Here is a 20,725-nt window from a genome sequence, read left to right as displayed (position 1 = left end):
AAGTCTTCCGTTTTTTTCGTATTCGCGCCGCTCAGGTTTTATCTCTGCTCACAGCCTCTCGTCCTGCGTTGTGAACGGGCGAGTGCCCTTTGTGCTTGGCGGCAGGTCTGGACCTGGGGCGATAAGTGCAAATAATACAAACTGCCGATTCATGTAATGCAAATTCTGCTCCTCTGCTAATAATTACAACTTTATAGGTGGGGGATGGACCACCGCTCCTTGTATACTCCGTACAAGATCTTCAATGGGTTCTCACATTTATCATTTTTGCACCAATGGCAAATCTTAAATTACAGAAAAATTCCTTTAATCCGGCATCAATGTGACTAGACAGGTGCCGGATTATCAGGCCATAGAAAAGGGAATTAAACTTATATTTAGTGAATACATTTGTAGTTAAACTTCAGATCTGTGCTGGATAATCGCGCTTTCTGTGTTGTCTGATGCCGGATTAAAGGACTTTCACTACCGATTGCGCGTGTGCTTCCGTGATGTTTCGTGTCTCCTAAGATTCTTGTGTGTTTGTTTTTTTGCCTGGGTCTGCTACACAAATGATGGTTAAAGGAACACACTGGTTTACTTCTGTTATGATTCGTGCAGGGTCTGAGGGAGGCGGAGCTTGACACTAAATAGAATCCCTGTGTCATGCTCCGCCCCCTGAGACTTGCACTGGGTATGACACCGTGTAACCGTATGGTTTGGAGTGCACTGCAATGCTCACCCATGTTCTATCTTCAGGGCAGGCGCCGCCGCCGCTCATTAGTACAGCACCGGCCACCTCGCCTCATGCTGACCGCGTGCATACGCTTGTCAGAAGTGGGGCAATGGCTGTTATTACATCTGATCACTGCCGCTATTCCCTTGAATGCTGCGAGCAAAGCTGACCACAGCATTCAAGGGGAAAATGAGAAGGGAGGGATCCCTGTGACACGATCGAGGGCCATACCATATATGGGCAGGCAACCCATGGTCCATTGAAGGATCCCAGTGCCGTCTGACCATATTTCCTGTTAGGGCTGCAAACTCTCCTGTGCTGATCTTACATTTCGTTCTGTCTCCAATCACCTCCAGAGCTGCATTCCGAATACTGCACCTGCGGCTTGAAATCTGTTAGCCCTCTGGTTCTATAATATTGTAAATCCCACCGTGTAGTTTTATGCACCGTGCTCCTGCAGTGTAACTTTCTCTGTACAGACCCTGAACAAGCAGGTGGTGCCTAAGATATGTTAACTCTGATATTAAAAACCAGCAGAATGCAGCTCTGGAGGTGCCTGGGATCCCGATGTAACGAAGGGTCTTATGTAGAGAGTAGATTGCCTCAAGTAAACTGGAAAATACTGTTGTAATCTCAGGAATCTGTCGCAATCGCTGCTTTGTATGAGGCAGATTTGTATCTTAATTTTTTAGTGTAAGATAGAAATAGCATTTTTTTTTTATTTTATTTTTTTTACAGTTATATCAATTTCTGTGTTTTCTACATTTTAGGGTGTGGATGTCAACCGGATGCTGGAGGGGGGACGGAAGCCTCTACATTATGCCGCAGATTGCGGGCAGGATGAAGTCCTGGAATATCTCCTGGCAAAAGGAGCGGATATTAATGTAAGTCACTAGTATATGGACAAAAAAAAAATGGCTAAAGTCGTGGGGGAATAAAAAACATGACACAATATCCTCTTTCACCTCCTTCATGGTTTATCCCATAATCCAATGGAGGCGAAAACCAAGTCTTCTATATGTGTCCCAGGAGCTGACCATGCTAGTGCTGGTGAAGAAAGTGTAGAAAAAGGGGCGGGGTTCAGGCTGGGAGGCGGCTTGCTGCAGCAGAAATCTACTTCTCTGTCTGCAATGGACACTGAGGCTAATGCTCTGTTCACACTACATTTGGCCATACGTCTGACGCTTTGGAATAAATCTAAAAGGGGTGTTCTCATTTTGGGCGTCTATGGCTTCTCCACCTTTTGGGAGCCGCACCTATCAAGAGAACGGTGGTCTGGTGATCTGTCGCTTCCTGGTCGCTGCTTTCTCCATACACTTCAATGGAGCGGTGACCGTGCTCGCGTGTGACCCTCTCCATTGAAGCCTATGGAAGATTAGGAGGCTCACAGATATTGGATGTTTAAGGTGTTGTTGGAGTTCCTACGTTCCCTGAACATCTTTTAAGCTGAGCCGTCAATCGCCCTCCTTCTTCCCAGTATGGTCTACCCCACCGCGGTAGTCCAGCAGTAACGTTTGTGGCTTTTTATAACCGCTGATGGTGTTTTTGTTTCCGCTGTTTTTTTTTCTTTCTAGGCTGCAGATAAACACAGCATCACCCCTCTTCTGTCCGCCTGCTACGAGGGTCACTTCAAAACGGTCAAGCTGCTTCTAGAGAGGGTGAGAAATTCTACAACATTCACTGATGTAAAGGTGATCTTACAGGACGTGTATCCCCTAACCACAGGAAATGTGTGATCGCTGAGATCCCCTCGATCACTAGAACTGGATCACACTCGATCGAGTCAAACTCCTCCTCCTTGACACTCCCATTCTAGCGATAGGTGGGGCACCCGGCGACCATCCTATGTATCTCATAACCCCTTTAAAGGCCCTTAATAATTTTTGGGGGTTAATACAGGAACAGCACCACTCTTGTTCATAGGTTGTGCCTGGCATTGCAGCTCAGCTATAGTTACGCAGAAGGATCTGACCTGCAATACCAGGCACAGCCCATGAAAAAGAGTGGCGCTGTTCCAGGATAATAAGCTGACGCAGCTTTAATGTTTCTGAAAGTTACAAGTAACCCAGTGACCGTCTCTGATCTGGTAGGATTTAGATTTTTAACCCCTTAATGACCAGCTACATTTTTCCGTTTTTTACCTCTGCATTTCAGCAGCCATAACTTTTTTTTTTTTTTTATATATATATATATATATTTTTTTGTCATTGCCGTGGCCCTATAAGGCCTTGTTTGATGCGGGAGAAATGGAATTATTTGTCATAGTTTTGGAGGTAGAAAGAATTAATTTTTACGGCATGAATATAAGAAAAAGCGATTCTCCGCATCGTTTTTCTTTTATTTTTTAGCCCGTTCACCTTTCACGCTAAATAACCCGTTACATTTAACTCTTCAGGTTATTACGGTCGTTTACATACTGAATATGTGTAGGTTTTTATTTAGCGTAGGGACAATAAAATATATTTAATGCAAAATTATGACTTTTTTTTTTTTTTTTTTTTTAAATCCCATTAAGGGGTAACTTTTATTTATGACTATTTTTTACTTGTAATGTATTAGAATACTCCTGTATGCGAACAGCAGGCAAACTGAACAGACAGCCTTGGGGTCCTTTGTAGGTCCCCAGGGCTGACTGCAGAGGGATTCCCCGGTGTTTGATCGCGTCATTGGGTTTGCAGTGACGCGATCAAAGATGGAAGTTCCCTTTAATCATGCCGTGGTCACGGACTGCGGCGATCAAAGGGTTAAACAAATATTTTTTTACGCATTGATCACGTTTCCACCTCGGCCCGTTCTTCTTCGTTTCACGTGATTTTTGACTCATTTGTCTAATCCAATGTAAGCCTCTTCTGAGACGTCCCCGCTGTGCAGCCGGAGAGCTCACCGGTCCCACAAGTTAAAAGGCGTCTTAGAAAGCTGAACTCCCTCGGCGGCGACCTATGAGAAGGACGGGGTTAATGTGCTCAGGGGAGTTGCGGACCGCGCCGTCTGCTCGCGGCGTCCAGTGCGAGGAGTGCACAGATTATTTTTAATATCATTTTTTTTTCTCCCCCTCTATTAATAAAGATTAGGGCGCTCCTGGAAGTGATTTGCACCCGTCGTAGTGTTAAAGGATTAATTTATCCCGCACATTAATGTGACTCGTTTTATCCGATGACTCGAGTGTAAGAGATTAAAATCGTCATTCCCACGGCAGCCGGCGCCAAATGTGTAGGAAATGGAAATGCCTTCCCGAGAAAATCCGAAGTGTTCTTAGTGTCCCTCCGAGTCTGATCTCCCATCCTATTCATTCTAATAGGCCCCGTGCACAATACTCTCCGAGCGTCGTGCAGTTGTACCGCCCAGCGTGTGCTAACGTCTACACCGATGGGAGATCAGAATTGGACGCGTCGCTGTGGTTTATTTATTTGTTTTTTTAAATCTAAAGAAGTAAAAATTGTGTGCTGATTCATTTCATCATAATTTTCTAGGGGTCGGAAATGCCATCCAAATCCTCTGCTTCCTTTTACACAGTCATGCAATTACATACCGCCTCTGCCTCTCTTCCTCTCAGCTTCCACCTCTCGCCTTCTGCCTCTCTTCTTCCTCTTGCCTTCTGCCTCTCTTCTTCCTCTCGCCTTCTGCCTCTCTTCTTCCTCTCGCCTTCTGCATCTCTTCTTCCTCTCGCCTTCCCGCCTCTCTTCTTCCTCTCGCCTTCCCGCCTCTCTTCTTCCTCTCGCCTTCCCGCCTCTCTTCTTCCTCTCGCCTTCCCGCCTCTCTTCTTCCTCTCGCCTTCCCGCCTCTCTTCTTCCTCTCGCCTTCCCGCCTCTCTTCTTCCTCTCGCCGTCCCGCCTCTCTTCTTCCTCTCGCCGTCCCGCCTCTCTTCTTCCTCTCGCCTTCCCGCCTCTCTTCTTCCTCTCTCCCTCTCGCCCCCTCTCCCTCTCGCCCCCTCTCTCCCTCGCCCCCTCTCTCCCTCGCCCCTCTCTCTCCCTCTCTCCCTCGCCCCTCTCTCTCCCTCTCTCCCTCGCCCCTCTCTCTCCCTCTCTCCCTCGCCCCTCTCTCTCCCTCTCTCCCTCGCCCCTCTCTCCCTCTCTCTTTCGCCTCTCCCTCTCTCTCTCGCCCCTCTCCCTCTCTCTTTCGCCTCTCCCTCTCTCTCTCGCCCCTCTCCCTCTCTCTCTCGCCCCTCTCCCTCTCTCTCTCGCCCCTCTCCCTCCCTCTCTCGCCCCTCTCCCTCTCTCTCTCGCCCCTCTCTCTCTCTCGCCCCTCTCCCTCTCTCTCTCTCTCTCGCCCCTCTCCCTCTCTCTCTCTCTCTCGCCCCTCTATCTCTCCCTCTCTTTCGCCTCTCTCTCCCTCTTTCGCCCCTCTCTCTCGCCCCTCTCTCTCCCTCTCCCTCGTAAAAAATAAACTATTGAATATGTATATCTTGTCGGCTTTGCACCATTCCAGCGCCACTTGTCTCCTCAGTTCTCCGCTGCTCTCTATTAATAATCCTACATGGTCCCGTGTGGTCCATGTTGGTGTCACCGCAGCGATTGTCCGCTTTAGGCAGGTGACATGTCGTTATTTATTGATGCTACGTAACGACTGGATGGCGGGAGACCACGGAGACACGTACAATGCAAAGTGTTCCACCTCTGGAGTGACACCAGCAGAGCATCAACTGCACCTGACACTTTTTTTATTTCTTTTTTAACTTCTGCAGAAGTTTTTTCTCTTTTTTTTTTTTTTTTTTACTATTTCTGATTGAATTCATAAAGTTTTGTAACCCCCTTCCCCCCGGAGCTCCACTATTACACAATGTCTCTCCTTTTTTCTTCTTTTTTTTTTTTTGTATCTGCTTCTCTGTATTCTTCGTGCACCGCGCGTCCAAATCTAATTAGATTTTGGCGCATTTCCGTGGCGTTGGGGCTTTTGTCTTTCTTTTTGTTTTTTAGCCCACACAGATCCAATTCGTGTTAATACTTTGCTGCTTTTCTGAACGGGCCAGTGGAGCACAACGTGACCCTCGTTATAATTCTCTCTGCTCCATTGTAATACTGCGTCCGGGGTGCCAGCGTCCTCTGCCAGTTCTCACTCGCCGCTGTACGGCTATGTCTTTAATCTCCAATTGGCGGTGCTGGAATTAGTGGTTAGGCGTATTCCAGGATCTTACCGTAGGCAGCCTGGCGTCTGGCCGCCTTATCTTATTCATTTTATGCTTAGATAAAAGCGTAGAAGGGGCCGCAGTGTAACACGGTCGTTCTGCTATTATCAATCCCGGATTATAGGAGCCCCCTCCTCTCCATCGCAGCCACGGATTCTACATTGGCTACTGATTTTATACATTTGAAGCCCTGTCCTCTCGCCGATTCCATGTAACACTGTTCATCCTGAGCCTCCTGGTTCATGCCAGAACTACGGACACGTGAAGCAGATTCTGTATAATGGTGCAGGTTTTGTCATTCAGGGTCTGCGGAAAGCTGGGTGGTCATCAATTGCACTATTATAACCCACTGACTTCAGAGTTAGTGGCCCTTTAAGGCAAGCCGCCGGCGTAAGTCTAGGCTCCCTTGCGGCTCTACCGCCGCTTCTCACCCAATATTTCACTTCTTATGAGTAATTATGATTCTATGTAAATTTACTCGCCGCCCACGCTCGCTCCAGTGACAGATCTGTGTACGGAAGCGGGAGCTGCGGCGCTCAATCTGTTTAGTAGGAGACACATTATGGCAGCGTGAGGTTTACGCTAAAAAACTGTTGCGGCTCTAGAGACGGGCACCGGGGGTTTTGCATTGGCGTAGGAAAATCTGTGAACGGACGGCGACCTGCATGGTGTCCCCAGTGCAGAACACAGCTCCATCTATGTCCATGTGGCTATGTCTGGTACTGCAGCTCATTTAGAGCCCAGCCCCATTGATTGCGCTGCAATACCAAGCATAGCCATGCCCAGGCGCTGTGTCGGGAACTGCAGTAAACGGGCTGCGGCACATCATTCCCTTTGCTAGCCTCACCAGAGTGGATTCTGGGAGTCGGACCCCCACAGATTATACATTGATGGTCTATCCTAAGGATAAATGTTAGTGACTGTGCGAGCAGCCGCCTTTTTGCAAGCAAGGGCCAAACCTTTCTCTAGATCAGTCAATGTCTTTCTTGTTGAATTTGTCAGTGGTTGAAACTCCTGGCAGAATAACACCGCCAACAGATACCAGCTGGAGAGCTGCTGACCTCGTGCCAATGGTCCTTTTTAAGTTCTGCTAAACCATACAGTGAGAAAGACGCTAAAAAGCCCGTTTGCCGTTAATTACATGGGAGTCCCCGGAGCCCAGAACCATCTGTAACGTTGGATTGGGTTCGGGCTTAATCAAGAATATGTTTCCAAAGTGATTGGAGATATTGAAATGTGGCAATAAATATGGATTTTGTTTATAACTACAAAATTCAAGTGAGAAAATCACTGTGTACATACATTACATTACTTATCCTGTACTGATCCTGAGATACATCCTGTATTATACTCCAGAGCTGCACTCACTATTCTGCTGGTGGAGTCACTGTGTACATACATTACTTATCCTGTACTGATCCTGAGTTACATCCTGTATTATACTCCAGAGCTGCACTCACTATTCTGCTGGTGGAGTCACTGTGTACATACATTTCATTACTTATCCTGTACTGATCCTGAGATACATCCTGTATTATACTCCAGAGCTGCACTCACTATTCTGCTGGTGGAGTCACTGTGTACATACATTACTTATCCTGTACTGATCCTGAGTTACATCCTGTATTATACTCCAGAGCTGCACTCACTATTCTGCTGGTGGAGTCACTGTGTACATACATTTCATTACTTATCCTGTACTGATCCTGAGATACATCCTGTATTATACTCCAGAGCTGCACTCACTATTCTGCTGGTGGAGTCACTGTGTACATACATTACATTACTTATCCTGTACTGATCCTGAGTTACATCCTGTATTATACTCCAGAGCTGCACTCACTATTCTGCTGGTGGAGTCACGGTGTACATACATTACATTACTTATCCTTCACTGATCCTGAGTTACATCCTGTATTATACTCCAGAGCTGCACTCACTATTCTGCTGGTGCAGTCACTGTTTACATACATTACTTATCCTGTACTGATCCTGAGTTACATCCTGTATTATACTCCAGAGTTGCAGTCACTATTCTGCTGGTGGAGTCACTGTGTACTTACATTACATTACTTATCCTGTACAGATCCTGAGTTACATCCTGTATTATACTCCAGAGCTGCACTCACTATTCTGCTGGTAGAGTCACTGTGTACATACATTACTTATCCTGTACTGATCCTGAGTTACATCCTGTATTATACTCCAGAGCTGTACTCACTATTCTGCTGGTGGAGTCACGGTGTACATACATTACATTACTTATCCTGTACTGATCCTGAGTTATATCCTGTATTATACTCCAGAGCTCCACTCACTATTCTGCTGGTGGTGTCACTGTGTACATACATTACATTACTTATCCTGTACTGATCCTGAGATACATCCTGTATTATACTCCAGAGCTGCACTCACTATTCTGCTGGTGGAGTCACTGTGTACATACATTACTTATCCTGTACTGATCCTGAGTTACATCCTGTATTATACTCCAGAGCTGCACTCACTATTCTGCTGGTGGAGTCACTGTGTACATACATTTCATTACTTATCCTGTACTGATCCTGAGATACATCCTGTATTATACTCCAGAGCTGCACTCACTATTCTGCTGGTGGAGTCACTGTGTACATACATTACATTACTTATCCTGTACTGATCCTGAGTTACATCCTGTATTATACTCCAGAGCTGCACTCACTATTCTGCTGGTGGAGTCACGGTGTACATACATTACATTACTTATCCTTCACTGATCCTGAGTTACATCCTGTATTATACTCCAGAGCTGCACTCACTATTCTGCTGGTGCAGTCACTGTTTACATACATTACTTATCCTGTACTGATCCTGAGTTACATCCTGTATTATACTCCAGAGCTGCAGTCACTATTCTGCTGGTGGAGTCACTGTGTACTTACATTACATTACTTATCCTGTACAGATCCTGAGTTACATCCTGTATTATACTCCAGAGCTGCACTCACTATTCTGCTGGTAGTCACTGTGTACATACATTACTTATCCTGTACTGATCCTGAGTTACATCCTGTATTATACTCCAGAGCTGTACTCACTATTCTGCTGGTGGAGTCACGGTGTACATACATTACATTACTTATCCTGTACTGATCCTGAGTTATATCCTGTATTATACTCCAGAGCTCCACTCACTATTCTGCTGGTGGTGTCACTGTGTACATACATTACATTACATTACATTACTTATCCTGTACTGATCCTGAGTTATATCCTGTATTATACTCCAGAGCTGCACTCACTATTCTGCTGGTGGAGTCACTGTGTACATACATTACATTACTTATCCTTCACTGATCCTGAGTTACATCCTGTATTATACTCCAGAGCTGCACTCACTATTCTGCTGGTGGAGTCACTGTGTACATACATTACTTATCCTGTACTGATCCTGAGTTACATCCTGTATTATACTCCAGAGCTACACTCACTATTCTGCTGGTGGAGTCACTGTGTACACACATTACATTACTTATCCTGTACTGATCCTGAGTTACATCCTGTATTATACTCCAGAGCTGCACTCACTATTCTGCTGGTGGAGTCACGGTGTACATACATTACTTATCCTGTACTGATCCTGAGTTACATCCTGTATTATACTCCAGAGCTGCACTCACTATTCTGCTGGTGGAGTCACTGTGTACATACGTTACATTACTTATCCTGTACTGATCCTTAGTTACATCCTGTATTATACTCCAGAGCTGCACTCACTATTCTGCTGGTGGAGTCACGGTGTACATACATTACATTACTTATCCTGTACTGATCCTGAGTTACATCCTGTATTATACTCCAGAGCTGCACTCACTATTCTGCTGGTGGAGTCACTGTGTACATACATTACATTACTTATCCTGTACTGATCCTGAGTTACATCCTGTATTCTACTCCAGAGCTGCACTCACTATTCTGCTGGTGGAGTCACGGTGTATATACATTACATTACTTATCCTGCACTGATCCTGAGTTATATCCTGTATTATACTCCAGAGCTGCACTCACTATTCTGCTGGTGGAGTCACTGTGTACATACATTACTCTAACAAGCCCTGCACCTTTGCCAGTTGCCCATAATCTGGATTAATTTCAGAGTGAATATTTGCGTTTACTGACTGCAAGCAGGGATCTTGAAAATGTCAAGAAATTAAAACCGACCACCAAATCCCTGGTGTAGATATGTTACATGATATAATTCTGTAGTCACCACCAGGGGGAGCTAATTGCATACTGACTATACATTAAAGTCAATAATAACTCCGCAGTAAGGCTCCCCCTAGTGGTGACTGCAGGAATCCAGAATCTTTTTTAGCTCTAGGTTTATGCAGAGGATTTGGAGCTCTGTAAATGGGTTGAAAGTGGACAGTCCAAGATGTGACCAGCTTCATGGGGAGATCATGGACTTCAGGTTCCTTGTTCCAATATTGTACGAACTTTGGGGAAAGGTGTGTTTTTTGTTTTTTTTGTTTTCTCTCTCCCATCCAGACATTATATCATACAACCCTGTGAGGAGCCTTTGTTTGGCCGGTCGGGTTGAAGACACATTAATAGCCGCTCGATGGCTTTCCAAGAGGTTACAGCCGGATGACGTCCCCTTATCTCCTCCAGTATAAGCGGCACATAACAAACGATGTGTCTGGCAGCAGAGACGCTGCGAGGAGCGATACTATCACAGCACACGGGGAGCTCTCCATCTTTCCAGTAACGCGGCAGCGGCTGGCCGGAGCGGGGTGAGCCTCCTCCTGGTCTTACTTGACCGACGTTTCGTGGAAAGCGTCTGATTGGCAGAACGGACGTCGTTCTCCGCAGATGATGAAGGTTGATGCTCTGAGAGCTGCAGCCGGCCAGATAAGGAGAGGACGTCATAGATCAGGAGCGTGAGGCGAATCCTAATGTCCGTCATCGGTACGTGACAAGTGGTCCCCGGCTGCAGCCTTATAGAGGAAACGATTGAAGGAGATGATTGCCATCGGTTCCTTTAAGGGGGAGGACTGATTAAGACCCCCCCTCTCCATGGGCAGCGGACCTACTGGACTGATGTCTTCATGGTTTATAGACCTAGACCGTGTGAGGGTCGGATCTCCGTAGACCGAAATGGATGAAAAGGGTGTACAGAAGTCTTCCTTGGACTCCACGGCGACTTTAGGTCACGATAAAAGTAAGGCATTCTCTTGTTTTCCAATGGCGGGGGGAAGTTGCGCAACAATAAATAATTTTGATCGCCGCTGGTCACGACCTTTTCCATGACATGGAAACATTGGGGTCAAGTCGCTGCAATGCTGCGTTTTTACCGCTAATTGTGATTGACCAAAAACCACTCTGGTGCCCCAGCCTTAGGCCCCATCCACACGGCCGGAATTACGGTCCGCAACTACGGAAGCATTCACTTCTATTGTTCACCGACGCCTTTCCGTTTAATTATGGGACGTTGTCCGGGCCGTAGAGGTATACCGCAACAGATGGGACGTGTCATATCTTTTGCTTTTTACGGTCCATGCTTTGTATGGGAGCACAGCCTGAAAATGCGGGTGGCCGTGCCCGCAATCGCGGCTCGTGGTTACAGGCGCGGCCGTGTGCATGGGGCCTTAGCGTTATGTTTAGACTTCTGCTTTTCGTCTCCCTAAAATTGCCCAACCTAAGGCCCTGTTCACATGGTTTTTTGCAGGCAGAAAGAATCTGCTTCAGAATTCTTGCCTGCCTGCACGTATTTTCTTATTTCTTCAGGTTTTTTTTTTCGCCCTCGGCAATTGAAGGAAGGACCGCGGGTAAAAAACACTGCGTAAAACACTCAGAAATGAGCGCCGTGGCTTTATTATAGAGGCGGAAACTGCGTCAAAGGCCATGCCACCTCCCCCCCCTACGAGTGGTCAAAAGCCAACTGGGAAAAAACAGTCTCTGCCTCGCGTTGAAATCAATGGGGGCGATTTCGGAAGTCTTTTGGTGTTGATTCCGACGCGGTTTCCACGACAAAATCGGCGGCAAAAAACTCTGAACTGACCCGAATTATTTCCCTAGGAGAGCAGGATATCCATGCTTGAATTCCTGTGATTGTGGCACGACCGCGGGCGGCTCCCACCGCACTGCTCATCCTGAGCTGCCTGGTTCATGAACAGAATGCTAGAATCTTACACAGGCCAGGCTGGAAGGGAGAACCATATAACAGGGCATATATTAATGCCAATCGGGGTCTGTAGAAAGCTGGGTGACACTCTGGCTGTGGTCGTCGTCCCCCCCCCCCCCCTACACTGGTAAAGGAAACGACTATTCTATACTGCGTGGAACTCCTAGTTACAGGTATCAAGAGAGACGGCAATTTAATGGTCTTGTTTACAGAAGGCTCTTGATGGTAGAAATGTGACTGACGTGCCCGCATCCTGCACCAAAATAAGCTAATAAAGTCCCAGAAATAATTCATGTCTTTCATCGCTTCCTGTTTTTGATTCTCCGATTTAATCTTGTTGCGTTCGGGACGTCTCTGTCAATCTTCAGCGTTATCGCCAGTGTCCTTCAAATGTATAGAAATCCCGTTCCGGTTGTTTTTTCTTCTCCCTTCAAAGTCGCGCTTTTATTTCTAATTAGTTGCCGGTCGAATTATTTACAAAGCGGTGAAGCTTCAGATATTCCGAGTGTCGATCCCACGTTACAGATCAAGATGTGGAGGCTGGAAATGTGAGATTATAAAACGGCACTTCAGCTGTGTGCGGCATAGGGCTAGTTCACAGAGTATTTTGTCGCTGGTTTTTGACGCGGAAACAGCGCCAAAAAAACTCTCAACCAACTCCCATTGATTTCAAGAATTTTTAGGCAGATTTTGATTTAGCGGTAAAAGCGCTTGCGGGAAAGCGACATGGCGTTTCTTCGGGCGTTTCCGTTTCTGACCTACCATTGATATCCATTTGAGGCAGAGATCGCGTTTTGGGCCGCGGGCGAAAAATGCAGCAAATGTTCTGCCGGCATGTCAAAATCTGCCTAAAAATTCTTGAAGGAATTTTGAGACTTTTTATTTTTTATTTTTTTTTTATTTCCCGCCTGCAAAAATACGGTGTGAACGAAACATTTCCTTATACTGGGTCACAAATTTTATTTTAAATTATATTTATATGTGCGCCGATCAGCCAGAACATTACAACCACGGCCTAATCTCGTGTAGTCGCCCTGGGGCCGGTATATCCGCTCTGACCCGTCGCGGCCTGGACTCCACGAGACGTCTGCAGCAGATCCTTTATATCCTGTAAGGTGTGAGGTGCGGCCTCCAGGGATCGGACTTGTTTCTCCAGCGCATCCCACAGATGATCGATCGGATTGAGATCTGGGGAATTTGGAGACAAGTCATCACCTTGAAGTCTTTGTCATGTTCCTCATCATTCCTGTACAATGTCTGCAGTGTGGCGGGGGCATTATCCTGCAGTGTGGCGGGGGCGTTATCCTGCAGTGTGGCGGGGGCATTATCCTGCAGTGTGGCGGGGGCATTATGCTGCAGTGTGGCGGGGGCGTTATCCTGCAGTGTGGCGGGGGCGTTATCCTGCAGTGTGGCGGGGGCATTATCCTGCAGCGTGGCGGGGGCGTTATCCTGCAGTGTGGCGGGGGCATTATCCTGCAGTGTGGCGGGGGCGTTATCCTGCAGTGTGGCGGGGGCGTTATCCTGCAGTGTGGCGGGGGCGTTATCCTGCAGTGTGGCGGGGGCGTTATCCTGCAGTGTGGCGGGGGCGTTATCCTGCAGTGTGGCGGGGGCGTTATCCTGCAGTGTGGCGGGGGCGTTATCCTGCAGGGTGGCGGGGGCGTTATCCTGCAGTGTGGCGGGGACGTTATCCTGCAGTGTGGCGGGGGCGTTATCCTGCAGTGTGGCGGGGGCGTTATCCTGCAGTGTGGCGGGGGCGTTATCCTGCAGTGTGGCGGGGGCGTTATCCTGCAGTGTGGCGGGGACGTTATCCTGCAGTGTGGCGGGGGCGTTATCCTGCAGTGTGGCGGGGGCGTTATCCTGCAGGGTGGCGGGGGCGTTATCCTGCAGTGTGGCAGGGGGCGTTATCCTGCAGTGTGGCGGGGGCGTTATCCTGCAGTGTGGCGGGGGCGTTATCCTGCAGCGTGGCGGGGGCGTTATCCTGCAGCGTGGCGGGGGCGTTATCCTGCAGCGTGGCGGGGGCGTTATCCTGCAGCGTGGCGGGGGCGTTATCCTGCAGCGTGGCGGGGGCGTTATCCTGCAGCGTGGCGGGGGCGTTATCCTGCAGCGTGGCGGGGCGTTATCCTGCAGCGTGGCAGGGGGCGTTATCCTGCAGCGTGGCAGGGGGCGTTATCCTGCAGCGTGGCAGGGGGCGTTATCCTGCAGCGTGGCAGGGGGCGTTATCCTGCAGCGTGGCGGGGGCGTTATCCTGCAGCGTGGCGGGGGCGTTATCCTGCAGCGCGGCGGGGGGCGTTATCCTGCAGCGCGGCGGGGGCCTTATCCTGATGAAAGAGGGCGCTGCCATCTTGGGCGCCCATGATCCGGTCGTCCGTCCTTGGAGCACTTTTGGTTGGTGATCTATAGAACTGTGATGGATGTGATCTGCGCTAGGCATCATGGGACATGTAGTTACCAGAGCTACTTATGGTGGCAGACAGAGGCCGGATTGTTCTCTTCTAAAAAAACGAATTAGAGGAGCCATAAATGTGTGATCAGTCGGGGTCCAATTGCTGGTACAAAGGATCTAGACTTCTCTTTAAGCCGATGGGACTTGGCGCTCGATATACCGTCCATACACCGCTCATAAATGCGTAGAAATAATTTGCAGCGTTATTTAAAGTCTTGTCTTTTACTCCATTCACCTCTAGAGCTGCATATCAAATTCTGTCTTAGCAGTAGTAAGCTTGCTTGTCATCCCTGCGCGGCCAGACATACAACTTCACAACGTTCCTGTCATACAACGTATCTGTAGTAGTCGTCGTCGTCTTCATGCATCAAACTATTGTGTAGTGTTAGTGTAAAAATGACATCACATTCACCGCGGCAGATCGACTATGGCCTGTACAGATACCGATCCTGCAAGTGGCATCGGTGAAATGTGAGGTAATGCAGCCTGACGGCTAAACTGTATGTTTGAATGCAGCTTTGGGTGTGATTGGGGTATGATCCATGATCGCCACAAGTTAAATAAAGCAAAGCGTTAAAAAGATTCCATATTTTTGTGAAGATTTAAACGCTAAAATATTTCATACTAGAGCAACATGATAAAGAACTAGAAGCCCAGAGTCAGTCTGCTGCTGTAAAGCCGAATAGTAAGAGCTGACTCCTCGCTCCTCCTGGACTCATTTTGCCTCTTTTTACCCAAACCGCATGTGCAATTTACTCATCACGACCTAGATGCGGAAATTCATGTTTTTTTTGTTTATTACATCCTGGGCGAGACAATATTCGATCTACGAGCAAAATCCGAACCCTTTGAGGTCTTCTGACTGGAACGTACAACGCTCTACCGCAAAACCAATTTCCCACCGCAGTGTAAAATGATGCTGAAACTAATTACTGTTCTTTTAAAATCAATAAAACTCCCTGGTCCCGGTGCCGGCACCAGAAAGCAGCGGCGGTATTAACCACCATTCTTATTTCTTTATTATTTTTTTTCTCTTATGCTCCAAGAGATTTCCTGTAACTCATAAAAAAACAAATACGTGACTTCATTTACAGATATTGTATACGGCATCGAGAGCGTGGAACAAATCCATATTCCCGCTTCCGTTTTATGCAATTTTTTTTCTCATAAAAAGCAGGTTAGTCGCAACTCGGCAAGGATCTAATAAAAAACGGTTACTTAAACGGTTGTCAGGCGTCGGCTCTAAGTAATAAAACCCCATGAGATATCAACCGTTCCCTAAAGGTTAAAAATGAGTTCTCCGATTTGATGTCGCTGTCCTTAAACCCCCCCCCCCCCCCCCGTACCTCAAGTTAAAGGATATGTCTACCTGTTAACACCATGGGTTTGTTTTTTTGCTTCAGCTTTCTGTGCTGATTTGATTTATTAATATATCTTTACAGCAGTCCGAGCACCGTTTTTCTGATAGAGCTCCAAATCCTCCGTAAAGATATCAAATTAAATGATGATCTGCACTGCCTGTGGTCACCACTAGAGGGAGCTCACTGCATACTGATTACACATAGAAGTCCATAAGAAAGCCGTATGCAGTGAGCTCCCCCTAGTGGAGGCTGCAGGTAGACAGATTTTTTTTTATCATGATCTGGAGCTCTGACCACTATAAAGATATATTCAGAAATTAATCTGCACAGAATCTTGGACTTATTTATATTATGAAATAAAAAGTTTAAGGCTATGCAGGTCTTAGGCTATGTTCACACAGAGTATTTTGGGGGAGGAATATCTGCCTCAAAATTCCGTTTGGAACTTTGAGGCAGATATTCCTCTCCCTGCACGCCGATTTTCGCGGAGTTTTTCGCCCGCGGCCATTGAGCGCCGCGGGCATAAAACAGCGCGAAATACACTTTCTCTGCCTCCCATTGAAGTCAATGGGAGGTCAGAGGCGGAAGCGCCCGAAGATAGGGCATGTCGCTTCTTTTTCCCGTGAGACAGTTTTACTGCTCGCGGGAAAAAGACGCCGACGCCTCCCATTGAAATCAATGGGAGGCGTTCTCGGGCCGTTTTTGCCGAGTTTTGCGACGCGGTTTCCGCGTCAAAATACCCCGTGTGAACATAGCCTAAGGGTGGAAATCGCTTCAAGCCAAACTGGACAAATCAAAGACCCCTGAAGTCCAACTTTTTTTTATTTATTTTTTATTTTCCCTTTTTGAAGGGGTTGTATGAGATTGCAAAAACATGGCTGACGTCTTCCAAACGCCTCGACACTTGTCCATGGGGTGTCTGGTGTTGCAGTTCAGCCCTATTCATTTAAATGTAATTCCAGTGCCAACCTATGGACAAGAGAAGGCGCTGTTTCTGGCGGAAGGCAGACTGGTTTTTCTGATTTCATACAACACCTGTAAGGAAAGAAAATTCAAACCGGCTCCTGGAGGGTCCAACTGCCTAATGTCCAGCCTGACGTCCAACCAGGACTGGACAGAATTTCTGGAGACAGTGAACCCGAAAATTGGGGCTGGATAATTTTTGGGTATTCTATTGAGGTCTATAGAAGTCCTTATTGTGGGCCTCATAAAATCAGTGACCCAAGTGACTTTTTCGCTCGCTCTCTCTTTTACTTTTCTCTTTCTTTTCTCTTTCTTTTCTCTCGCTCGCTCTTTCTTTGCTCTCGCTCGCTCTTTCTTTGCTCTCGCTCGCTCTTTCTTTGCTCTCGCTCGCTCTTTCTTTGCTCTCGCTCGCTCTTTCTTTGCTCTCGCTCGCTCTGCTCTTTGCTCTCGCTCGCTCTGCTCTTTGCTCTCGCTCGCTCTGCTCTTTGCTCTCGCTCGCTCTGCTCTTTGCTCTCGCTCGCTCTGCTCTTTGCTCTCGCTCGCTCTGCTCTTTGCTCTCGCTCGCTCTGCTCTTTGCTCTCGCTCGCTCTGCTCTTTGCTCTCGCTCGCTCTGCTCTTTGCTCTCGCTCTGCTCTTTGCTCTCGCTCGCTCTGCTCTTTGCTCTCGCTCGCTCTGCTCTTTGCTCTCGCTCGCTCTGCTCTTTGCTCTCGCTCGCTCTGCTCTTTGCTCTCGCTCGCTCTGCTCTTTGCTCTCGCTCGCTCTGCTCTTTGCTCTCGCTCGCTCTGCTCTTTGCTCTCGCTCGCTCTGCTCTTTCTTTTCTCTTTCTTTGCTCTCGCTCGCTCTGCTCTTTCTTTTCTCTTTCTTTGCTCTCGCTCTCTTCTTCTCTCCCAACTTGTACTTTGTCGTCGTCTTCACTTTTCCTCGGTCTTTGTCCCTGCAGGGAGCTGACAAGAACGTAAAAGGACCTGACGGACTGAGTGCCTTGGAATCCACAGACGACCTGTCTATTAAGGAACTTCTTCATTGATGGGACTGGAGTTTGTCTGCGACGTTTGCCTCTCACTGCTGTCTTATTCTGTTCCTTTTTTTTTTTTTTTTTTTTTTTTCTGCCGTTTGATTCAACCATCTCTTAAATCTGAGGACACAAAGTAAGGAGAGCAGCGGCCGCCTCAGTCACACCAAGTACCCAAGCACCATGTTAGGCTTTCGAAGATTGGCGAATGTACCACTGTCGCAAGCGGTGTTGGGTGTTTGGGGATCGCCCCATAACGATCATCTCTGGTTAACTAGAATTCCCCATCCACCGGGATTGTGTGCGCTGGGCCCATGACCTTCTTATTTAGTATAATGAGTGGTATGAAGCAGTTCTTGGCTTTGGCGCCATGTTCTATACAGTTTAATAAAAAGTTTCACCCGACGCAGTTTAATGAGGTTTTGTATCATCTTAAACCATAAATCATGACCCAAAGCCATGAATCAAAATGTATTTAAAGGAATAAACCATTTTTACCAGCATATTACAGTTAATATCCACATACGATGCTGAGTAACTTTGCAAGACTTTATTTTGTCTAGACCATTTTGACTTGCATCACGTTTTGTACTCCAGTCACCTCCAAAGCAGCACATTTTATACTTTAGTCACATCCGAAGCTGCAGTCTGTTCTATTTGCAAGCAGAGCATTCATTTGAAGGTGAACTATAAACATAATTTATTTTTTTTACTATCCCCTTGGATGCGTCTGGAGAAGAAAACTTGCCGTAACTCAATCTGTACAGAATACGTAAGCAAAGTTACTTAACATTATGGAAGATTTCTGTAAAAAAAAAGTGGCGTTTCCTTTAAGCGATTTGCTTACTAATCAAAAACCTTTATTCTCTGCAGTTGGTTGGAATTTTTGTCTTTTCTATTTTTCCCTTTGCCTATTATGTGCATTAAAGGGGTTGTCCAGGGTTAGAAAAACATGGCTGCTGTGTTCCAAAAACAGCGCCACATCTGTCCATGGGTCCTATCTGGTATTGCAGCTAAGCTCTATTCATTTTAATAGTGCTGAGCTGCAATACCAAACAGAACCTGTGGACAGGAGTGGCGCTGTTTGTGGAAGACCACAGCCATGTTTCCCTAATCTTAGACAACCCCTTTAAATCATTTGCGGTGCCGCTTGTGGACTACTTTGCATAGTGTATTTTTGTATTTGTACATTGGGAGAACGGCGTCAGGACTGTAGTAATGTATCTTATTATGGACAGATATATAATACTTGCTCCTGTGCGGTCAATTATTTTTGGCCCTATAGGACCCCTACAATTCGTAGACTGTACCGTTTTTTTATATGAGCGAACATAGAGACTTTATTGTAACTCGCCAAATTCATTTTAGTGAACTAGCTCCTATTTCCAGCTGGCTGAACTACAACTCCCAGCATTCCCTGCCTCCTACAGTCATTAAGATAAACTGGGACAAGCCAGACTAGACAGCACTATCTCAGTATGCCGGTCCCGTAATCACTGTTTTCTTTCCTGCCACTTTTAAGGGGTTGTTCAGCCTAGGAAAAACATGGCTGCTCTTTTCCAAATGTGACTGAGCTGCAATACCACAAACAACCTGTGGACAGGTGTGGCGCTATTCTTTGAAAAGTAGCTATGCTCTTTTATAAGTGGCGTTTAAGGTGGCAGTAGGCCCTGGCACGAAAGAGTCTTGACACGCCGCTTACTTGTCCTGCGATTGGCTACATTAATATGTTGCAGGCTGTAGCTTCAGTGGGCCTTTACTTGGCCTTTTAGATTTATTGTCACCTCCTCCATAGATCTCCTTCCCACTGATGCCCCAAACCATTGATTGTGGCAGTAATAGCGATTGTGTCCATGTCCCATTTTTGACCATTCCCGTCACTCCGAGGCCGTTGGCGCTTCCTTCCTGCCGCTCCAGGACTTTGGCTGCTATAATCCCTCTCTACCCTGCGAATGACGCCCCCTTGCTTTTTCTATTTCTGACATTTATTGGATGTTGCTTAGAAGTGATGAATGTATTATGTGCATGGGGCCCCCTATGGATGCTCAGGGGCCCATCATACCCAGCACCCGGGGTCATTCATATCTGAGGCCTTATAATTCAGACCCCATGAAAAGCTTCATAGTAAGAGGCTGGATTCAAAAGTTACATCTTTTTACTTGACCCCTGACTTTTTTTTTTTTTTTTTTGTCTTTTCTTCTATTTGCTTTGCTTGAATTAAATCGATAATTTTTTTTTTATTGTTATTTTGAATAAATTAAATCTCTGCAGTCGCTTTAATCTTTTGTTTTTATTCTGTTTGTAAAACTTTTTGCTTCCATCTGGAAGTTCACTCCAAAGGAAAAAAAAAAAAGAATAAATAAATGTTAACAACTCTATGGTGGTCATGTCGGTAAAATGTTGTCCTTATTTATAGGGGGTTGTACTGAATTTTCGTATAAGAATAAACGGCCGTCTGAAATCTTAAAGGGGGTTGGACAAGGTTAGAAGATCGTGCCTGCTTTTTTTTTTTTTTTTTTTTTTAAAACAGCGCCACATGTGTCCGCAGGTTGTGTGCGGTATCGCAGCTGAGTCCAATTCATTTCAATGGAACTGAGCTGCAATACCGGTCACAACCTATAGAGACATGCGATGCGATTTTGTGGAGTAAAGCAGCCGTGTTTTTCGGTCTATTGATTGTGACTAGGATTGCAGCTCAGTTTATTTGAAGTAAAGGGGGCTGAGCTGTAATACCACACACAACCTGTGGACAGGTGTGGCACTGTTTGGGGAGGAAAGCAGCCATGGTTTTCTAATCTTGGACAATCACTTTAAAACTGACCGTAGACTTAAAGGGGTTTTCCCACAACGCATGCATCCCCTAGCCACAGGATCGGGGAGACGTGTGATCGCTGGTGGTATGACCTCTGGGACCCCCATTGATGAGGAGAATGGGGGACCGAATAT

At 46.7% G+C, this 20,725-nt stretch overlaps 1 protein-coding gene across 1 annotated transcript in view; it reads left to right on the top strand.

Moving 5' to 3' along the window:
- Positions 1-20,155, top strand: part of MTPN (myotrophin) — a 29,177-nt gene extending 9,022 nt beyond the window's left edge. The window contains exons 2-4 of the mRNA XM_075855853.1: positions 1,486-1,599; positions 2,290-2,373; positions 17,708-20,155. Of these exons, the coding sequence (XP_075711968.1) occupies positions 1,486-1,599; positions 2,290-2,373; positions 17,708-17,794 (285 nt within the window). The 3' untranslated portion in view covers positions 17,795-20,155. The remainder of the gene's footprint in view (positions 1-1,485; positions 1,600-2,289; positions 2,374-17,707) is intronic.
- Positions 20,156-20,725: the final 570 nt, after the last annotated feature.

The sequence above is a fragment of the Rhinoderma darwinii genome, chromosome 3 (assembly GCF_050947455.1).
Source record: "Rhinoderma darwinii isolate aRhiDar2 chromosome 3, aRhiDar2.hap1, whole genome shotgun sequence".
NCBI lineage: Eukaryota > Metazoa > Chordata > Amphibia > Anura > Rhinodermatidae > Rhinoderma > Rhinoderma darwinii.
This window is presented reverse-complemented; position numbering and strand designations above follow the sequence as displayed.